This window comes from Gopherus evgoodei, chromosome 10 (assembly GCF_007399415.2).
Source record: "Gopherus evgoodei ecotype Sinaloan lineage chromosome 10, rGopEvg1_v1.p, whole genome shotgun sequence".
NCBI classification, from domain to species: Eukaryota; Metazoa; Chordata; order Testudines; family Testudinidae; genus Gopherus; species Gopherus evgoodei.
In genome coordinates, this window is record NC_044331.1 from 73,914,024 (window position 1) to 73,930,209 (window position 16,186).

General features: G+C 46.0%; 1 protein-coding gene across 7 annotated transcripts in view; it reads left to right on the top strand.

Moving 5' to 3' along the window:
* Positions 1-12,713, top strand: part of MAFK (MAF bZIP transcription factor K) — a 17,207-nt gene extending 4,494 nt beyond the window's left edge. Inside the window, exons 2-6 of one of the 7 annotated variants that reach the window (XM_030579072.1) lie at positions 549-869; positions 1,006-1,318; positions 2,912-2,995; positions 6,753-6,832; positions 7,999-12,713. In XM_030579072.1, the coding sequence (XP_030434932.1) occupies positions 2,968-2,995; positions 6,753-6,832; positions 7,999-8,433 (543 nt within the window). In that variant the 5' untranslated portion in view covers positions 549-869; positions 1,006-1,318; positions 2,912-2,967 and the 3' untranslated portion in view covers positions 8,434-12,713. The other 6 variants (XM_030579075.1, XM_030579077.1, XM_030579076.1 and 3 more) reach the window with 6 other exon arrangements.
* The last annotated feature ends 3,473 nt before the right edge of the window (positions 12,714-16,186 follow it).

The following is a 16,186-nucleotide window of genomic DNA, read 5'->3' on the forward strand; positions in this document are numbered from 1 at the left end:
AAGCTCAACACCCTATTGAGATGAACAAGCCTCTCACACTTCTTGGCTGAGCTATTATTTCAGGCTGTCTAAAGATTCAGGCCGGTAATACTCCATTGGTTCATGTCTGGAAGACATTCTTGTGCCTGTAAAGCCTAGAAACTCTCCTTAATGAAAGCTGTGATCCTGCTGCTCGGTTTTGAAGCAAGGGGTAGGTCTGTAGCAAATTCCACTGGCTTGCGACATATGGGACACTGCATAACAGTACTGTTATCTTTCCTCCTTAATAATTATAACTATATAGGCTGAGAAAGATGTGATATAATAGTTGGAGCATAGGATAACTAAGAGCTATACATTCATAAATCCTAATCTCGGTTCTTCTATTAAATCCCACTGTCGCTGTGAGCAAATCACTGTGCTTGGCCTCAGTTTCAGTGTCTGTAAAATGGAATATATATTTGCCACAGGAGCTGGTGTGAGATTTAACTGATATTAGTATAACATTGTTTATCACTATGTTTTATAAATGCACATGAGATCAGAGCTCTGTACCCTCTTTATTTCAGAAGCTGTCTGCAGTATTTCTGACCTCAGTATCTCCCAGTCTCCCGTTCCTGAAACTCCAAGGTCTCTGTAATGTGACACACAGGCATGCACTCATGATCCCCTGAATCCTCTGCTCTGTAACCACAAGGGCTCTGCAGCATCTGACTCAGTTGTTTACTAAACCACTGAAGACTGTCTGATCCCTGTCCAGGCTTCCCCAGAGAGAGCCTCAGAGTCCTGTCCTGGCAGCATTCTGATTCAGTCCGAAGGTTTCTGAATCTGTTCTTTGCTGCTGGTTGCTGGTTCTGATCCATAAGAGAAATGGAAAGCTGGCTAGCTGGGTGAGTGTTCTGTGTGAGACTTCTCTCTAGAACAGTAAACACAGTGACTCACCCCTCCTCTGTTATTGCCTCACATATGCTTGCTGTCTGTGTGATTCACATCACCAGGGTATCTTCCCCCCCTTCTCTGTTACAGATGAATGAAAAGTGTCAGTCTGCCTCTCAGTCTGTGTGAGGATTGTTAGAGCAGGAGGAGGACTTGTGAATGATGGAGGGGAAGATACTCTCTGCATTCCACACTGCAGTGTCTTGGGAATCCATGCTGTGTCTCCAAGGGACAGAGGCACAGAACTTAGAGTTTAAGCATCTGCCGTTCCCTCATCTGTCAGACCTGATGTCCTCTTTTGTTAGACATGTCATGTGGCCAGCTTTGTAGGCATGGTTAACTGACTTAACCGTCTTGCAGGTGTCTCATGTATGGCATGTGGAGGTATGACGGTAGGGATTGGGTAAGTGTGCGCTTCTCACTGGATGAGAACAGTTGTCAAACTGAAATGCTCTGCGGGGGTCAGGAATAGCGTGGCTATTCAGTTTCTCACAGCAGCAGCCAGGGCAGTCTCTCTGGCCTCTGACATAAGGGTAGGCTGTTGGCTATGGATTATTCATTCATGGTGACCAGCCACAGTCCAGCTCCAGGTAGCCAGCCTTTTGAATCTTAAAGGAGACTTACATGCAGAAGCAGGAAGAAGGGTACCAGGAGTTGAAAATAGCTTGTGGATAAACAGAAAGTGTGGGTAAGTCACAGAACAATTTCATTGGAAATGATCTAGCTGGATTTTAATACGGCTGGACAGGGTGTATTCCTAGCATAATCTGTGCTTAATTGAGACTATTGATGATTAATAGTGAGATAAAATGGAGAATTCCTTCCTGCTTAAACTGCACTCCTCTGTCTGCTCCTTAGGAGGGGAAAAGTTGTTACAGGCTTGCTTGGGGAGATGGTCATATAGTCTCAGGTTACTGTACATGCTGCTTCATGTGTGAATGGAAGCTAAAGAACTGTGGTGCTTCCTACTGGATAATTTATGTCCTTGCCAATGTTCCCTTTTGTAGTAAAATGAGTTTTAACATCCAAGATTGTGTATGAACTACAAACAAATGCATCCATGGCTGCTATTAGCTACACAGTGGCTGCTGGTATTTAACACCGTCCTCTGTAAAGTGCTTTGGGAGCACTGGAGTGTGAAAAGTGCTATTAAAACCAAATTCTGATCTCATCTGCTGTGCTCTTTTCTTCTCACACAGCAGTGCTGCCTTCATCCCACTAGTAAGGGTTGTCTTGATTGAGTGGGTGGGGAAGAGGAGAGCCCCAAAGAAAAATAGTGGGTATTGCTGTATGTGCCAAACTGAAACCATCAAACTTGTGGTCCTGGGCTGAATAAGCAGAGCGCTTCAAGTTCTCATGAGGATTCTGGAAGTCAGATAGGAGCCATCTGGGAGTCAGCTGCAAGAGTGTTGACAGAAGCAGGGCCGGATTTCCAGTAGGCACGTGCCTAAGGGCACAGGCATTCTAGGGGCAACTTACCTCTCTAAAACTGTGCAAGACGAAGGTCAACTGTAGGCGGGGGCGCTGAAGATTCTGTGCCTAGGAGCACGTAAGGTGTAAATCCGGCCCAGGACACAAGTGGTATTGGATAACCTTATAAAAACACTAGCACTAAGGTTCTTTGTATACTTCCAATAAAAACACTTGTTTTAAATATAAATGGGAAACACAACCTTATAGAAACACTTGTCCCTTTATTGGGGCATAATAATACTTAGTACATATTTATATATCACTCAGAAATGTGCCATGTGGCTTATAGAATAAAAGTAATATAGTCCCTGCTCCAAAAAGCTTGCTGTCTAACTTTAGATATGAGGCTGCAAATGCAGTTAACAAGGAATAAGGAAAGAAAATGTTTGTAGTAATAAGATCATACATTTATATAGAGCCTTGCAGACACCCCTATAAGGTGTGTGCACTGGGCACCATTAAAAATTGAATGTTTGCAGCACTGTATACCTTTTTACTAAGAGGTTTTCTGGTTTTTTTGCAGTCTGTGTACAAGAAATGCCACATACTGTAGTATATTTAACCACTTGTAGGTGGTAAATGGATAGTCATAAACAGCACCAACTCTGTAAGTATTTTTATCCCTACTTTACAGATGGAGAAATTGAGTCAGAGGTTAAGTAACTTGCTCAAGGCCTAAGAGTGCATAATTGTCTGTCAGGATTACAACCAAATTCATGGTACTGTACTAAGTCTTGCTCAGACGACACTACATGATGATCCATGGTTTAAAATAAATTTATCATGGGATATTCAGTCACTTGAGTGATCTGATCTTGGTGGTTTTAGCAGTACTATATTAAACTTTCGAGTAGGAGTCTGTTCTCAAATGGCAATGGACTTTGACTCCAATGTGTGTGCGTGAACCAGTATTTGAGAATTGATGCTTATGCAAGAACCAAATTCCTGCGTGGAGTCTTCTTCCAGATGCTGATATTGCTAATTATTTACAGCTAATCTAGTGACCAGTGAGTTCTCCCCACCCCCAGCCCTTCATCTTAATCCCACTAGTGACTCTGGTGTTCTGCCAGTCTTTGTGCCTGAAGCCGTATAATGGAAGCTGATCCTTAAAGAACTTCAGAGGACATGCTGGTTTCTTCTAGAATATACTGATTTACAAGCCAAGCTGCCATTTATTTAATGAACAAGAGGCATTAGGGAGGCATCCTGTGTTGATACTGACAACTATGAAGGATGGCATGTTAGAGCTCCTACATCTCTAATTTCTATAACACTTGTAACAACCTGGGCCCTTGTTAAATTGTTGTGTGCAGTAATGTGCCTGGTCTGGTACCAAACATGGAGGAGTCTAGGACCTTCCTCTGAGCAATGTGGAATGTAAATAGACATCCCTTCAGCAGACATCAGAGCACAAAGCAACAGGTGACCAGAAGGGGGGTTCATCACACAGAGTCGCAGGAGGCTTTTAAAAATAAGCAGAGTTACTTTGGGGGCAGATTACCCCCGACAGTGACCCCCGAGGGAGTCTCCACCCTCAGCACTTGCTTTCCACAATATTCCACATTTCTTCCCCTCTCTGAGCAGCCAGCGGAGTGTTCAGCTTTTCCATCGACTGGTGTAGAAAGTGCTTTGAAGACTCACTGGGTGAGGATCAAAAGCCTTTTTGTGTAATCGGTGGGTGTGACTGAGTCATGTTCTCTCTCTCTCCCCCCTCCCTTCCTTTCTTAACTTCCCTTTTCCGTTTTCACTGGGCCAGGTGCCGACAGCAGGACTGTGGTGTGCCCCTTTCCCTGCAGGGATGAGGGGGGATGCAGCAGGGAAGGAAGAAAGGGTTTCTGGGTCTATGGGAATCTGAGCTCTAGCTTTCCAACTCTGTAAACAGCTGGTGACTCACTACATAGCTATGGCACCAACTGACAGCTAGGCCTGAGGCTCTGTGTGTGTGTGCGCGCGTGTGTGCACGCGAAGGGAGAGGGGTGCAGTGTGTTTCCTTTATACACGGGCAACTCGCTGCTCCTTTTCCTCAGTGGGACCGTTTGGACAGGGCTAGGAGCCCTTTCTTCTTCCAGTCTGTGCTTATGATGTGTGTTTGTGCCTCTGACTTGAGCAGGAGCATGCTTGTGCTAGGCGTAGTTAGTGAATACCAAGTGTGACTGGGAAGTGAGGGAGAGGAGAACTGCAAAGGGGGAGAAGTGAGTCTGGACAGATGTGTCTGTGTGTGTCTCAGGCTTCTTAGTTGTGCTGCAAGTTTTGTATTTGTATTTGTTTTGTATTTCACATAGAAGAGAGGTCAGACTCCAGCTCCACACCCATCCCTTTTTCCCCTCAGTAAGTGGTGAAGTGCCCTCCCAGGTGGGTTTGTGCTACTCAGACTGTGATGAATAATGACCATTTGTCCATGGCATTTTTAGTGGGCTTAGCTGAGTCTGCTCCTTCTGCTGGGGAGGAGGTGAGGGTAGCTGGCACTGCTGTGAGGATGAGGTGTAATACGACACAATGCACCACCCTGTGTGGTGCTGCACAAAAGACACTGCGTACCAGTCGCTTTAAGTGGCCCATTCATCATGAAGCATCTCTCTCTGGTCTGGCTCGTGTACTGCGTGATAGGAGGCAGTCGGGTGGGGGCGAGACATGCAGATGGAGAGATGGAAAGCTACTATCTCTGTCTCAGGCTGACAAAGAGATGAGGTGCTTTATTGAGGACGTTCTGCAATCCAGGGAAATGCCTTTTCTTTGTGATTCTGTTCTCTTTGTCTTTCCTGTACCTCAGTTATGTGCATGTCACATGATGAAGTATCTTGACTGGTACAATTCAAGCAAAAACAGCCTGAACTGAGCCAGCCTCCTTTACCCACACAACTACTTGTCACCCCCTGCATCCCACTTTCATATGCCTTTGGACCTCCCACCTCCAGGGTTGTATGCAGATATGAATGAGTTTGTTTACTCTCTGACGACCTCATGATGTCTTTGCACAGACATGACCTGAAGTCATTATTGCTTTTGGGCTTCTCTGTTTCCATGGTTACTGGCTCAGGGTTGGCTACTTTCCCAAGGTCACCATGGCAACTATCAGAAGGGAATTATGCTTGGGATGCTTTGGCTGTATTTTTCATGAATGATTAGAATGTGTGACACGATGCAGACGTGGAAATGGGATGGGGAGGGGGACAGAACTCCCGCCAGACAGTCTGTGTGTTCTGTCACCCAGCACCACTGCAGCCTTTGAAATATACTACAGCCACTCCTTGGGAGCAACAGACTCTCTGTCAGAGCTGGAGCCCTCGCACCCTCCCCAGCTTGTGTAGCCAAGATGCTGGGGAAAGTATAGGCAGATGCTGTGATGTCACAGCTGCAGTGCCCTCTTCTGTGGTAGGTACATCACGAACAATCACTCTGGCAATGTCATCTCTCCAACTTGGTGGGTGTGAAGGTTCTGGAACACGGTCCCCCTGGACGGATTCTCTAAAGTGCTGATTGAAGGGGAGAAGTTAGCAGCGAAGGTGAGAATGAAGGGCAGCTTCTCAGCAGAGGACATTCTTTATGTCAATGGATACTCCACTAGGAATATCAGACAGGTGACTTCTCACAGCCTTAGGGTGAGACGTGAAGCAACAGTCCTGATCTGTCAGGAGGCACAGAAACTCACCCCGTGTCTTAATAATAATTGGTTTTGCCTGCTTTTTCAAAAGTGATATATTTGTGGTGTCTGTGGCTAAGGGTTAGTAATGGAATACCTTTCTTCCCCAGGCTGCGGGTTCAAAGCCAGTCCAGGTCAGTAATGACCAAAATGAGAGGGGAGCGGCGGCAGCATTACTGTCTGGTGGATTTTCCGTGGCTTTTGTGAAATTGAGTTGATAGGCTTAATCCAGTCCCTATCGGCTGGATCTGTATATCTCAAAGTCCTCCACAGGGCAGATGAAGAACTGACTGGCTCATGGAGACAGAACTCCCCTCTAGCCCTTAGAGGTGAAATAGCACATTGCCACAGTAATATATGGTAGCCAGCAGAATTGCTAATTGAGGATGGAATCTAGTATTGAGCCACTTCCTTGCACTTTTTCTCAGCAAAAATATTACCAAGCATTTGAAATAACCTCATTTAACTTCAAAAAACCCAAACAAGCTGTATTTATATGTGGCACTTGCTGGCAATACAAAGACTCTCCCATGTGTGGCTGGAGGAAGACACTCCTCTCTGAATCCTCTTGGTGTTCCTAAAGGTTGATGTTTTTTGTTAGTGAGTGATTACATAGCCCCAAAACGTCGCGTGGTGCTGTAGAGAATGGGTCACTATGTCTTGAATGTTGGGTCTGTTTCCTTCCCCATTCCCTTTGAAAATCTTGTTGTTTTGTTTTTTCCAGTTGCAATTTCTGACCAGTTCTGTCCAGGAGACTGTGCCCAGGTTATGACGACTAATCCCAAACCGAACAAGGCATTAAAGGTAAGGCTGTGGTGGGAGCCTGACTGATCTGATTCTGGGTAAATGGGATGGGTGGAGGAGCCGCGCCAATAGTGCCAAAAGCCATTTATTCTCTGAGGGGTTCTGTTTGCAAATTAGTATGTCAGAATGCTTCTCTGGTATCAGCTGGGAAGCACTTGTGAAGAAAGGATAGAGGGGCACTGATGACATAATGGGGCGAAGACGAGAGTCTCTGGGATTGTGCATAGACTAGAGTATCCCTTTTGGTATTAAGGAGACACTTCTAAACAGGCGGGGGTTGAGGTGTATTGACAGCATCACAAAATGTATGTTGTGCGGGTGTGAGAGATTGCTGCTCCTAAGGGCATATGCACTTGGATAAGGAAGACACAGATTTGCAGATGTCTTACTTATAGATCTGTGTAGGCAGTGAACTCTTCATAGACACCCTTGCCTCATGGCTTTGATGGCACATTTTACTGTTGAGCCTGTTAGAAATCTCTTCTAGTGTCTTGGGTCTCTCCTCCAGGTGTCCTGCATTCTCTGTAGATGTTCTTTTTATCCCTTCAAAGTTCTGCACATAACTGTGGCTAGAGACGAAACAAATAACCTCTTAAAGGTTGAGAGAGAGAGAGAGTTCCTCTGTCTGCCCCATCTGACCTCCCTGTACTGTGGCCCAGTAAATGGGCCTGCAGGATGTGGTCTTATGAGCTAAGTAGTGTTGGGTTTGGACAATACGTGGATGAGACCTTCAGAAAAGAAATGCACAAGATGCAGGAAGTGGCGGTGTTTCTTTTGGGTCAGTACTGAACCAGTGCCTCAGCAGAATTCCACAAGGCACTGTGCTGCTGTGGATGAGATGAAAAGCTATGGTCCTGACCCCTTGGGATACAGATCCCGTGTTTCAGTTCAAACAATTTTACTCCAGTCTTCCTAAAATTCTCCTTGTAGTGTCCTGAAGATACTGTGCTGAAATATCTGCCATGCACTACCCAGAGGTGGCTGCGTTTCTGTGGTATGTGTAGCCTGTAAAGTGCTTTGGAATCATTCTGTCTGAGAGGTGCTATATGAATATAGTTACATTACTGCAGGGTAGTGTAGTTGCTTTCTTGCTTTAGGCAGGATGGCTGCTCAGTACCTGTTCATGTGACTGTTGATGGTTATCTCTGTGAAATTGATACTTGCAGGTAAAGGAGGAGTCGGGAGAGAACGCCCCAGTGCTGAGTGACGATGAACTCGTGTCAATGTCCGTCCGGGAGCTGAACCAGCACCTGAGAGGCCTCACGAAAGAAGAGGTCATCCGTCTGAAGCAGCGGAGGCGCACGCTCAAGAACCGGGGCTATGCTGCCAGCTGCCGCATCAAACGTGTGACACAGAAGGAGGAGCTGGAGAGGCAGCGGGTTGAGCTACAGCAAGAGGTGGAGAAGCTGGCCCGAGAGAACAGCAGCATGAAGCTAGAGCTGGATGCCCTGCGCTCCAAGTACGAGGCATTGCAGACCTTTGCTCGTACCGTTGCACGGGGGCCTATTACCCCGACCAAAGTTGCCACCACTAGTGTCATCACCATTGTGAAATCAGCTGAAATCTCATCCAGTTCTGTGCCATTTTCAGCAGCATCCTAGTGCCCTAGATGGGGGAACTAGCAGCCTTTCGGGATGGGGAAAGGGCTCTTATGCACCGTTCCAGAGTCCTTGGTCACTTCAAGAATTGGCATTTTAACAATTCCTTCTCTTTCAAAAGTGGAAAAAAAAATCTACAAAGGGAACGTAACTGGCTGCTCCTCTGTGAACTTAGTGGTTCCATGAAGCTCTTGTGGCTGGGATTTGAGCTCTGTACCTAGTATGAGCTTTCTCTTCCTCCTCCCCCTTCCTTCCCAACCCCCTTTAGGCTGTGGGCAGCTTCCCAATTGGGAGAAGATACCGGAGGAGCCTTCGGAGCCTTCGTGAATAAAGTTCAAGAGCCAGGTAACAGATGGACTGTCAAAATCATTTGAGATGAATGTATAGAGAAGAGTTTCCTTCAGCGGCATCCAACTCCCATTAAGAAGTTACCTCACCCCACCACCACGTTCATCTGTCATAGCAATGGCAGAGAAATAAACTCTGAAGCAGAGTCCATTCCGCCATGCACTGGGGGGAGGAGAGGGTGAGGGAATTTGTTTGGGTCAGACCACACCAGTTAGGAAAAACCTTCCTGTCTTCAGCCCATACTGGTTACCAGTTTACATGTTTTAATACACCCCATACCTGTGTGGCCTATAAAGCTAAATTGCAGCCTCCCTTATACAAAGCCAAGTCTACCAAGAGCTCCTTCCCCAAGATGTGCCTGTAAATTGGGTATATTTATGCAGTTTATTTCTTCCAGATGATCCACAGGTTTGTAATAGTGGCTTATTCAGGGTTCCTTGAAGCTCAAGGGAGGAAGGCACAGTACAATTTAAGAAGGGAGGTATGTTGCAGGGCATAGAGAGAAATACTAGAAGTATTACTGGACTGAGGCAGAATTGGTTGCCATGGTGGGAAGTTGTTCTTCTGGAAATCAGCACTGTGAAAAGGTGTTTCTGTAGAGCATGCTAGAAAGATGTGTTAAAAGCACTGAACTAACAAGAGGGCCGATAGTGTATGTGCAAGAAGATCAAAGCCAGCAGAAGCTCCTGGATGACAGAGGTAGTGGTGGTTAAAGCCTTTGCCTGTTAGAACAGTGGCCATCCCAACCTCAGGGGCCATGTACTCTGGTTTTTGCCAACAAGAGATAGAGTATGGGATGCTGGGTGGAAGCTGAAAAGGGGAAGAAAGATTCTTAACCCAATCTCAGTCATTAAAGCTGGGTTCCAAAGAGTAGAAAAACCTATAGTGTTTTGTGTTGAGGGGTTTGAGAGAGCCTGTCTGACAACAACTCTGAAATTCAACATTTCTTGGAGGGTGTGAATTATCCCAAGAGATGCATGGAGGGCCGGACTGGAATCGATGGCTTTTGGGGGACGGTAAAATTGGGGTCGATAAGTAGGGCTTACGGTTGTGAAGGATAGTTGGGAAGAGGTAATCGTGGCTCAGCAATGGGCAGGAAAAGGGAAGCCAAAGGGAGAAGAGTCTATTCTTTAACAGGACTGAAAAAGACATTCTAAGGTTCCAGGTCTGAGTTCATGTTTGTGTGTTTGAAGTAGGAAAGAAAAGGGATTGCCTGGTGTTCCAGAGTAGGTCAAAGATTTGTGGGCTGTCAGATGCTTGTTGTAAAGCAGGTGAGAAGAGGTTGAGACTCCGGAAGTTTAAGATGACTGGAGGAGATGGCTAATGGTCATATTCAGAAGAGTTTGGTAGACTAGTGTTCCAGAGTAAGGTACAAAGGAGGAAATGGAGAAGAATGACTGACTAGTGGTCTAGTTTAACTGAAAAGGATAAAGGAAGATGCTCCTATCATTGAAGAGGACAGAAAATTAGCTCCTAGGCCAGCGTAGGATATTGTTTGGAAATTATCTTGTGTCTTGAATTGCAAGAAGAATGCACAAGTTGAGTGAAGCCCTGTCTTTCTTCTAAAGACAAACACAAGTTGTTGGGGCACTTTTACCCAGTCACTGGAGTCTCTGGGTTTCCCAAGAAGGTACTTAAGTCAAGTAGGTGGAAAGGCAGAACCTGGTTCTCATTCAGTCCTAAACCTCTACACTGATGACTTTACTGAGCCATAGGATGTGTGAGAGTAATGCTTCCTTGATGGCTTTTACCCCACCAAATTCATCTCCTCCTGGAGGAGGCAAACAGAAAGTTACCAACAAATATAGTTCGGATGGTATTTAGCTCCACTTCACCACCACTTCCTTACCATCTCCTAACAGGCAGATTGATGTCCTGCGTATCAGTACCAGTTATTGGCTCCCCCAGTGGAAGCTGAGGAAGAGAAGAGAAGACCCTAATCCCTTTTCATGTTCTGTAACTCAAAAGTATTTGGAAATCTTCCCAGATCTGTAAGGTGCCACCATTAACACAGGCAATGTCTAGATTCCTAGCACTGTTGGGACTTTAAAAGAGAAACAGAAAAATATCCAGTGGACTTGGAAATGACCGCATGTTCCCCATTTCTAAAATAGCTCCATGAAAGTCTTGACATTCCTGAACAGATAAGACCACCCCCTCCACCCGGGGAATCGTTCACTGCACCAAGGAAATTGGATCAACTAGACAGGAATGTATTGGGGAATTTAAATGTAATTCTGTGGGGTTCAGTTGCTGTTGGAATGAGATGAAGACACGATCTGAGTTCTTCACTAGTACTTCCATTGTGGCTGAGCGTTTTCCAGTTCTCAGAAGTGTGCCAAAGGCTTGTCCAAGTGATTGCTGGCTTAGTTCTAGTAGGCACGTAGTCTGATCACTCAATCAAGAATGAGGCCTGGGTGTTATTAAAGCTGTTGATACCATAACCATGGTAGGTAATCCATATTGGATATCCATAAGGACCACGTGGAAATATTTAAAAAGAGAAATATATATATATATATATATATAAATATATTATATACATTTTATCATACAGATTTTTCGTAATTTTTTTTTCCTAGTTTGATACTGTAAATCTTTACTAAAAGAAATTGCCAGTCCAGGGCTCCTTGAGTGGTGATTTGGGGGGAAAGGAGGTGTGCTGGCTAACTTCAACCGGTGAGTCAGAATTGCAAGGTAAAACAGAGGGAGGAACAATCTGAAAGCTGCTCACCACATTGGAGAGACAACTCCCTCTCCCTTCTTCCTCTGGGGTTTGTTTCTGTTCCATCCTGCACTTGCAAATCTGATGCCCAGGGCAAAAGCCACATGAGGGGAATTGGGCCACTGCTTGCAGAATCACTGGGGGAGCCCTGTTGAAAAGGAGTGCTTCTCTCTCTTCCAACCCTCCTTCCACTCCCTCTTGTCTCTCCTTATACAGTAACTAGGGTTCCTTTCTCTCCCCTTATCTTGTCACACCACCCTGAGAGGGAAGCAATGAGTCTTAATTTCATGAGGATTAGGCTCCACTTCTGAACCCCAGGCCCAGCATTTTCCTCTGATACCCACCCTGTGCATAGGAACCACAGTATGAAGGTGGGGACATGAGAAGCAACCAGCGGCATGTCCCCTGACCCACAATTGAGGCGTTGTGGGATGTTTACATGGGGCAATAACGGGCTTCTCTGTGCTCTTGTATGTGCATTTGCTGTGCTCCTGACTGGGAATAGTTTCCCACTAGGGAGGCTCCAGAGCCCTTTGAAGCAAGTTAGCGTCTCTGACCTTGCCCAGCTATATCTTCTGTCTGAGGAAACAACATATAACGAGCAAAAGGTTTGCGTGTTTTGTAATGCCACATCTCTCTGGGACAAGCGAGGGAAGGCAGCAAGCAAAATTAATAATGGGTGGGAGGGGAGAGTGAGTGGCAAGTTTTTATGTATTGCTGGGATAGTGGGGCATTCAAGCTACTGTGCAACTCAAACCCCAAGGAGGAGGCGGCATTTTTTCTTTCTCAGATCATTTAATCTTTGTCATGATTGTTTTCATTTAAAGAAAAAAAACTTTCGTAATGTGGGTTTGTTTTCCTTTGTCATCTGTATTTCAGTCTGCTGGGGTGTTTCCGTAGATGGTGGATCTTTTGCTATCTTTTTTTTTAATGGTAGATCTTCTGTTAAGTTTTTATCACCAACTCATGCTATCCTCTTTGGTTATTCAGTAATTTCATTTCAATATTTATTTTTGTGCTGCTTTTTTATTATAAAATAAATTATTGATATACCGAGTAATGTGGATTCCTGTTTGTAAGGCGTATAGCCCTGTGTATGTGTCCATCACTTTCTCTTGACAGCCACAACGTAATTTATTGCTGTAAATTTAGCTGCAGTGACTGGTTTTTTTGTACCTTTCCAATAAAGCATTTTCTGGTTTCAGAGTTGTGCTGTTGTATGGGTCAGCATTTTGGAGCCTGAATTAATCTTCACTAGAGTACTTTCCTTAACCTAATCTTTTATTTCAGCCTGTACATTATATAGCTCGTTGGGGCCTGCTATTAAAAAAAGCCCTGTGTCTTTAAAAGGCAGGCCAGGCATGTGCAGGTGTTACTCTGCTAAGGCCTGGGGAGGAGCTGCAGGAGAGCTGGATTTCTTGGCCATGTAGCAGCAAACTGTTAAAAGAGCAGCTTAGCACAGGGGTAGTCACCTCACCCCATCTCAAAGCCTTGATTTAGGTGCTTCAGGAACCTAGTGTGAACTCCACTCTCTTCATAACAGGCTTCCCCTTCCCGACAATTTTTGGTGCCTTGGTCATTTTGAAGTGGCATCTGCTTGTTTAATATCTTCCCTGGCCCACTTGTTTCTACTTTCATGATTCATCTTTTGGGGGTGGGGGGAGTGTGTGTGTGTGTGTGTGTGTGTGTGTGTGTGTGTGTGTGTGTATTCCTCTACACCAAGCTGATCTTTTTGCATATTCACAGTGGTCTCTAGCCATGCAGTCTCCACCTATAGTCAATAGGCATTGTTTGTACTTTGATGGAATGCCTCCCAGGAACCAGCATGTGCTAGCACTGCAGTAGGTTATATTCTTCTGTCTCAGTCAACAGGGACCCAGGTAAAGTGCTGACAGTATGTTAGCTACTCTACAAGACTGCTCCTATCCTGGAGAGCTTACATCGGAGAATGGTTTTTCCTCAAACATGCATATGTCCCACCTTCCCTGTCTGTTCATGATCATGTAATGGCAGCACATGCACATGGGGAAAATATTGATGAATGTTTTGAACTTCAATATGATTGTGTGTGCTTGCTTTTCCCCTTGTCTGTTTCTCAGCTTGAAACAGAGCTGGTATCCTAAGCGCTAGCTGCCATGGGTCACAGATCACATTTTAGGAACTGCAGTTACGGAAAATGTGGTGACTGAGGTAGTAGATTTAATCCCTTCCTTAATCATTTGTAGGTAGCCTTAGGAGAGAGTTGAATGAAGGTTAGGCACTCATTGCATGGGGCTTAGGCATGTGTTTAATAGACACAGGGCATTAATTAAAGAGGGGAGATTGCCTCAACTGCTTTGGTTTCCTTCTGACTTCATTAGAGGAATCAAGGAGGGTAAAGCTGCATAGGGGCTTTAGGCCAGGATAAGCAGGTTAAACATGCTCGTGGGTAAAGGTACTTCAAGCGTGTGGCTGAGAGACATGTGATGTGGCCTGAGTGAGCAAGGCTTAGTTTTTAGTAAGACCAATAGGAGCACTGAGAAGCCAGAGTGGCTGTGGTGGTTGATGTAAAAGTAGATTCCCCACCCCTTACACCACTCTTCTTCTGACCCAACTGTTACATTGCAAAGATAGGGACTAGATTCAGTGACAGTTCAGTGTAGGAGGAGGATGCAAGCCTGAGAGGATGGCTGCAGCATTCAAGGAGTTAGACTTCAGAGGACCTAACTTGCTGCTAGAGGACCAGTCTGAAGTCCAGCTCCTGCAAAAGAGAGACTAGCCCATTCCCCTGAGAATTACAGGGAAACTGCTACAACCTGCAGGAGAGAAGCTTCAGTAGAACAGCAATGAAAGGTGGCCGCCCTGCTCTGTAGGGACCACTCTGGCTTTTAGTGGTGTAGCTCTCTCTGCTCCACTGTGGTAGTCCAATCATACAAAGCCACACCCAACATTAAGCTTAAAAACTTCCTTAATTCTCTTATGACTGTGGTAACACTCTAGGCTCCTGGTCCATGACTAGCACTTATGTGCTAGGCCCTGTACAAATAGAGCAAAACTGTACATTCTTCAGGGCAGGGACATAATCTAAAAAAGGTGAGACAATAGACGGAGCCAGGACTTGAAAAAGGGGGCAGCTCTTAATGAGGTCTGCTGTAGAGAATAGCCACACAGGGCTCTGATTTGGTTGATTCCTAGCCCTGGTGGGTAAAACACCAGTGGACTGAGCTGTTGTCCCCCTCTGCTTTTGGAAGAGGCAGTAAAGGTACCCCAAAAGCTAGGAGGAAACAAGTCTTGCAGTTCTGGGAGTCATTGTCAGCAACAAGGTGCCCTCCCAGGAACCTGCCTCTGGCCTTCTTCCAGTCCCCGAGACAAACTGACACATTGGCCAAGCCTGTGATTCAGCTCTAGATTCATTTAAGGCAGGGATGGCCAACCTGTAGCCTGGAGCCGCGTGCAGCTCCTTGTATATGCACCGACTCAGGCTGGAGCTACAGGTAGCAACTTTCCAGTGTGCCGGCGGGGAGGAAGTGCTCACTGCTCAACCCCTGGCTCTGCCAGAGGCCCTGCTCCCACTCCACCCCTTCCTGCCCCCTCCCCTGAGCCTGCTGTGCCCTCACTCCTCCCACTCCCCCTCCAAGCCTCCTGCATGCCATGAAATAGCTGATCAGGTGTGGGGATGGAGGGGGAGGCACTGATCAGTGGGCAGGAGGTGCTGGGAGCTGCTGATGTATTACTGTGGCTCTTTGGCAAGGTACATTGGTAAATTCTGGCTCCTTCTCAGGCTCAGGTTGGCCACCCTGGGCGAAGGGTTGTTTATTAGCATAAGAGCCTAAGACTCCTCTGCGAGCAGAGGCAGCATTCTGTCTAAGATATTTCCTAGGTCTTTGTTCTCCATGCACGTTCACCACTATTTCAGCACTGAAATTAGGTCACCCTAATGAAAGAGCAGCAAAGAGGCCAGACAGACCCCAAGCATTGTAAGCAGTGGGTCATGCCTGCTGTTTAAGGGCACAGCAGCCACTAGCATTCAGTCTTACACACAGGACTGCTGGAGGCCGATGGCACATTCTTGCCTTTGGTGACACATCAGAGTGACTTCTTTGAGAACAAGAGCTGGCCACAGTAGACAGTTGTCAGTGTCTGCCGTCAATAGAGATGAATGCCCTGGAGTTCAGACTCCATGCAGGAATGTAAGTTACATTAAGTTTATATTCTTGTGCAAGTCTTTATCCTAGCACATTAGGCAAGTGCTTTAGTCACCTTTGCTATCTGTCCTCACCCCAATGGTTGAAGCAACCTCTGTCCCAGCTCTGACATGATTACTCCCCAGGCAGCTGGGGTAGGGAAGACCAATGTGTTCAGCTCAAGTGACTTCATTGCTCATGTTGCTTCTTTGATGCCTGTGCTGTACAGCTTTGTCCGTATCTGCACAGGACACCTTGTCATGCTTGGCAGCTGCTCTCTTGTCATGGCGATAGACCTAAATACGCAGCAGAATGCTCCTGCCCCTCCCAAGACTAGATTTGCTGCATGCATGAGTCCTGCATCGGGCTCTAGTTATACCTCCAACCAGGCAGCCTGCAGGATGCTACTTCTCCAGTTGAGCAGGCAGAAGCAGTGCTGGAGAGAATCAGAGGGAACCACCAGCCTGTCTCAGCTACACACTGCTGTTAAGAGTATTGCTATTACAGGCTTTCAGTGAGA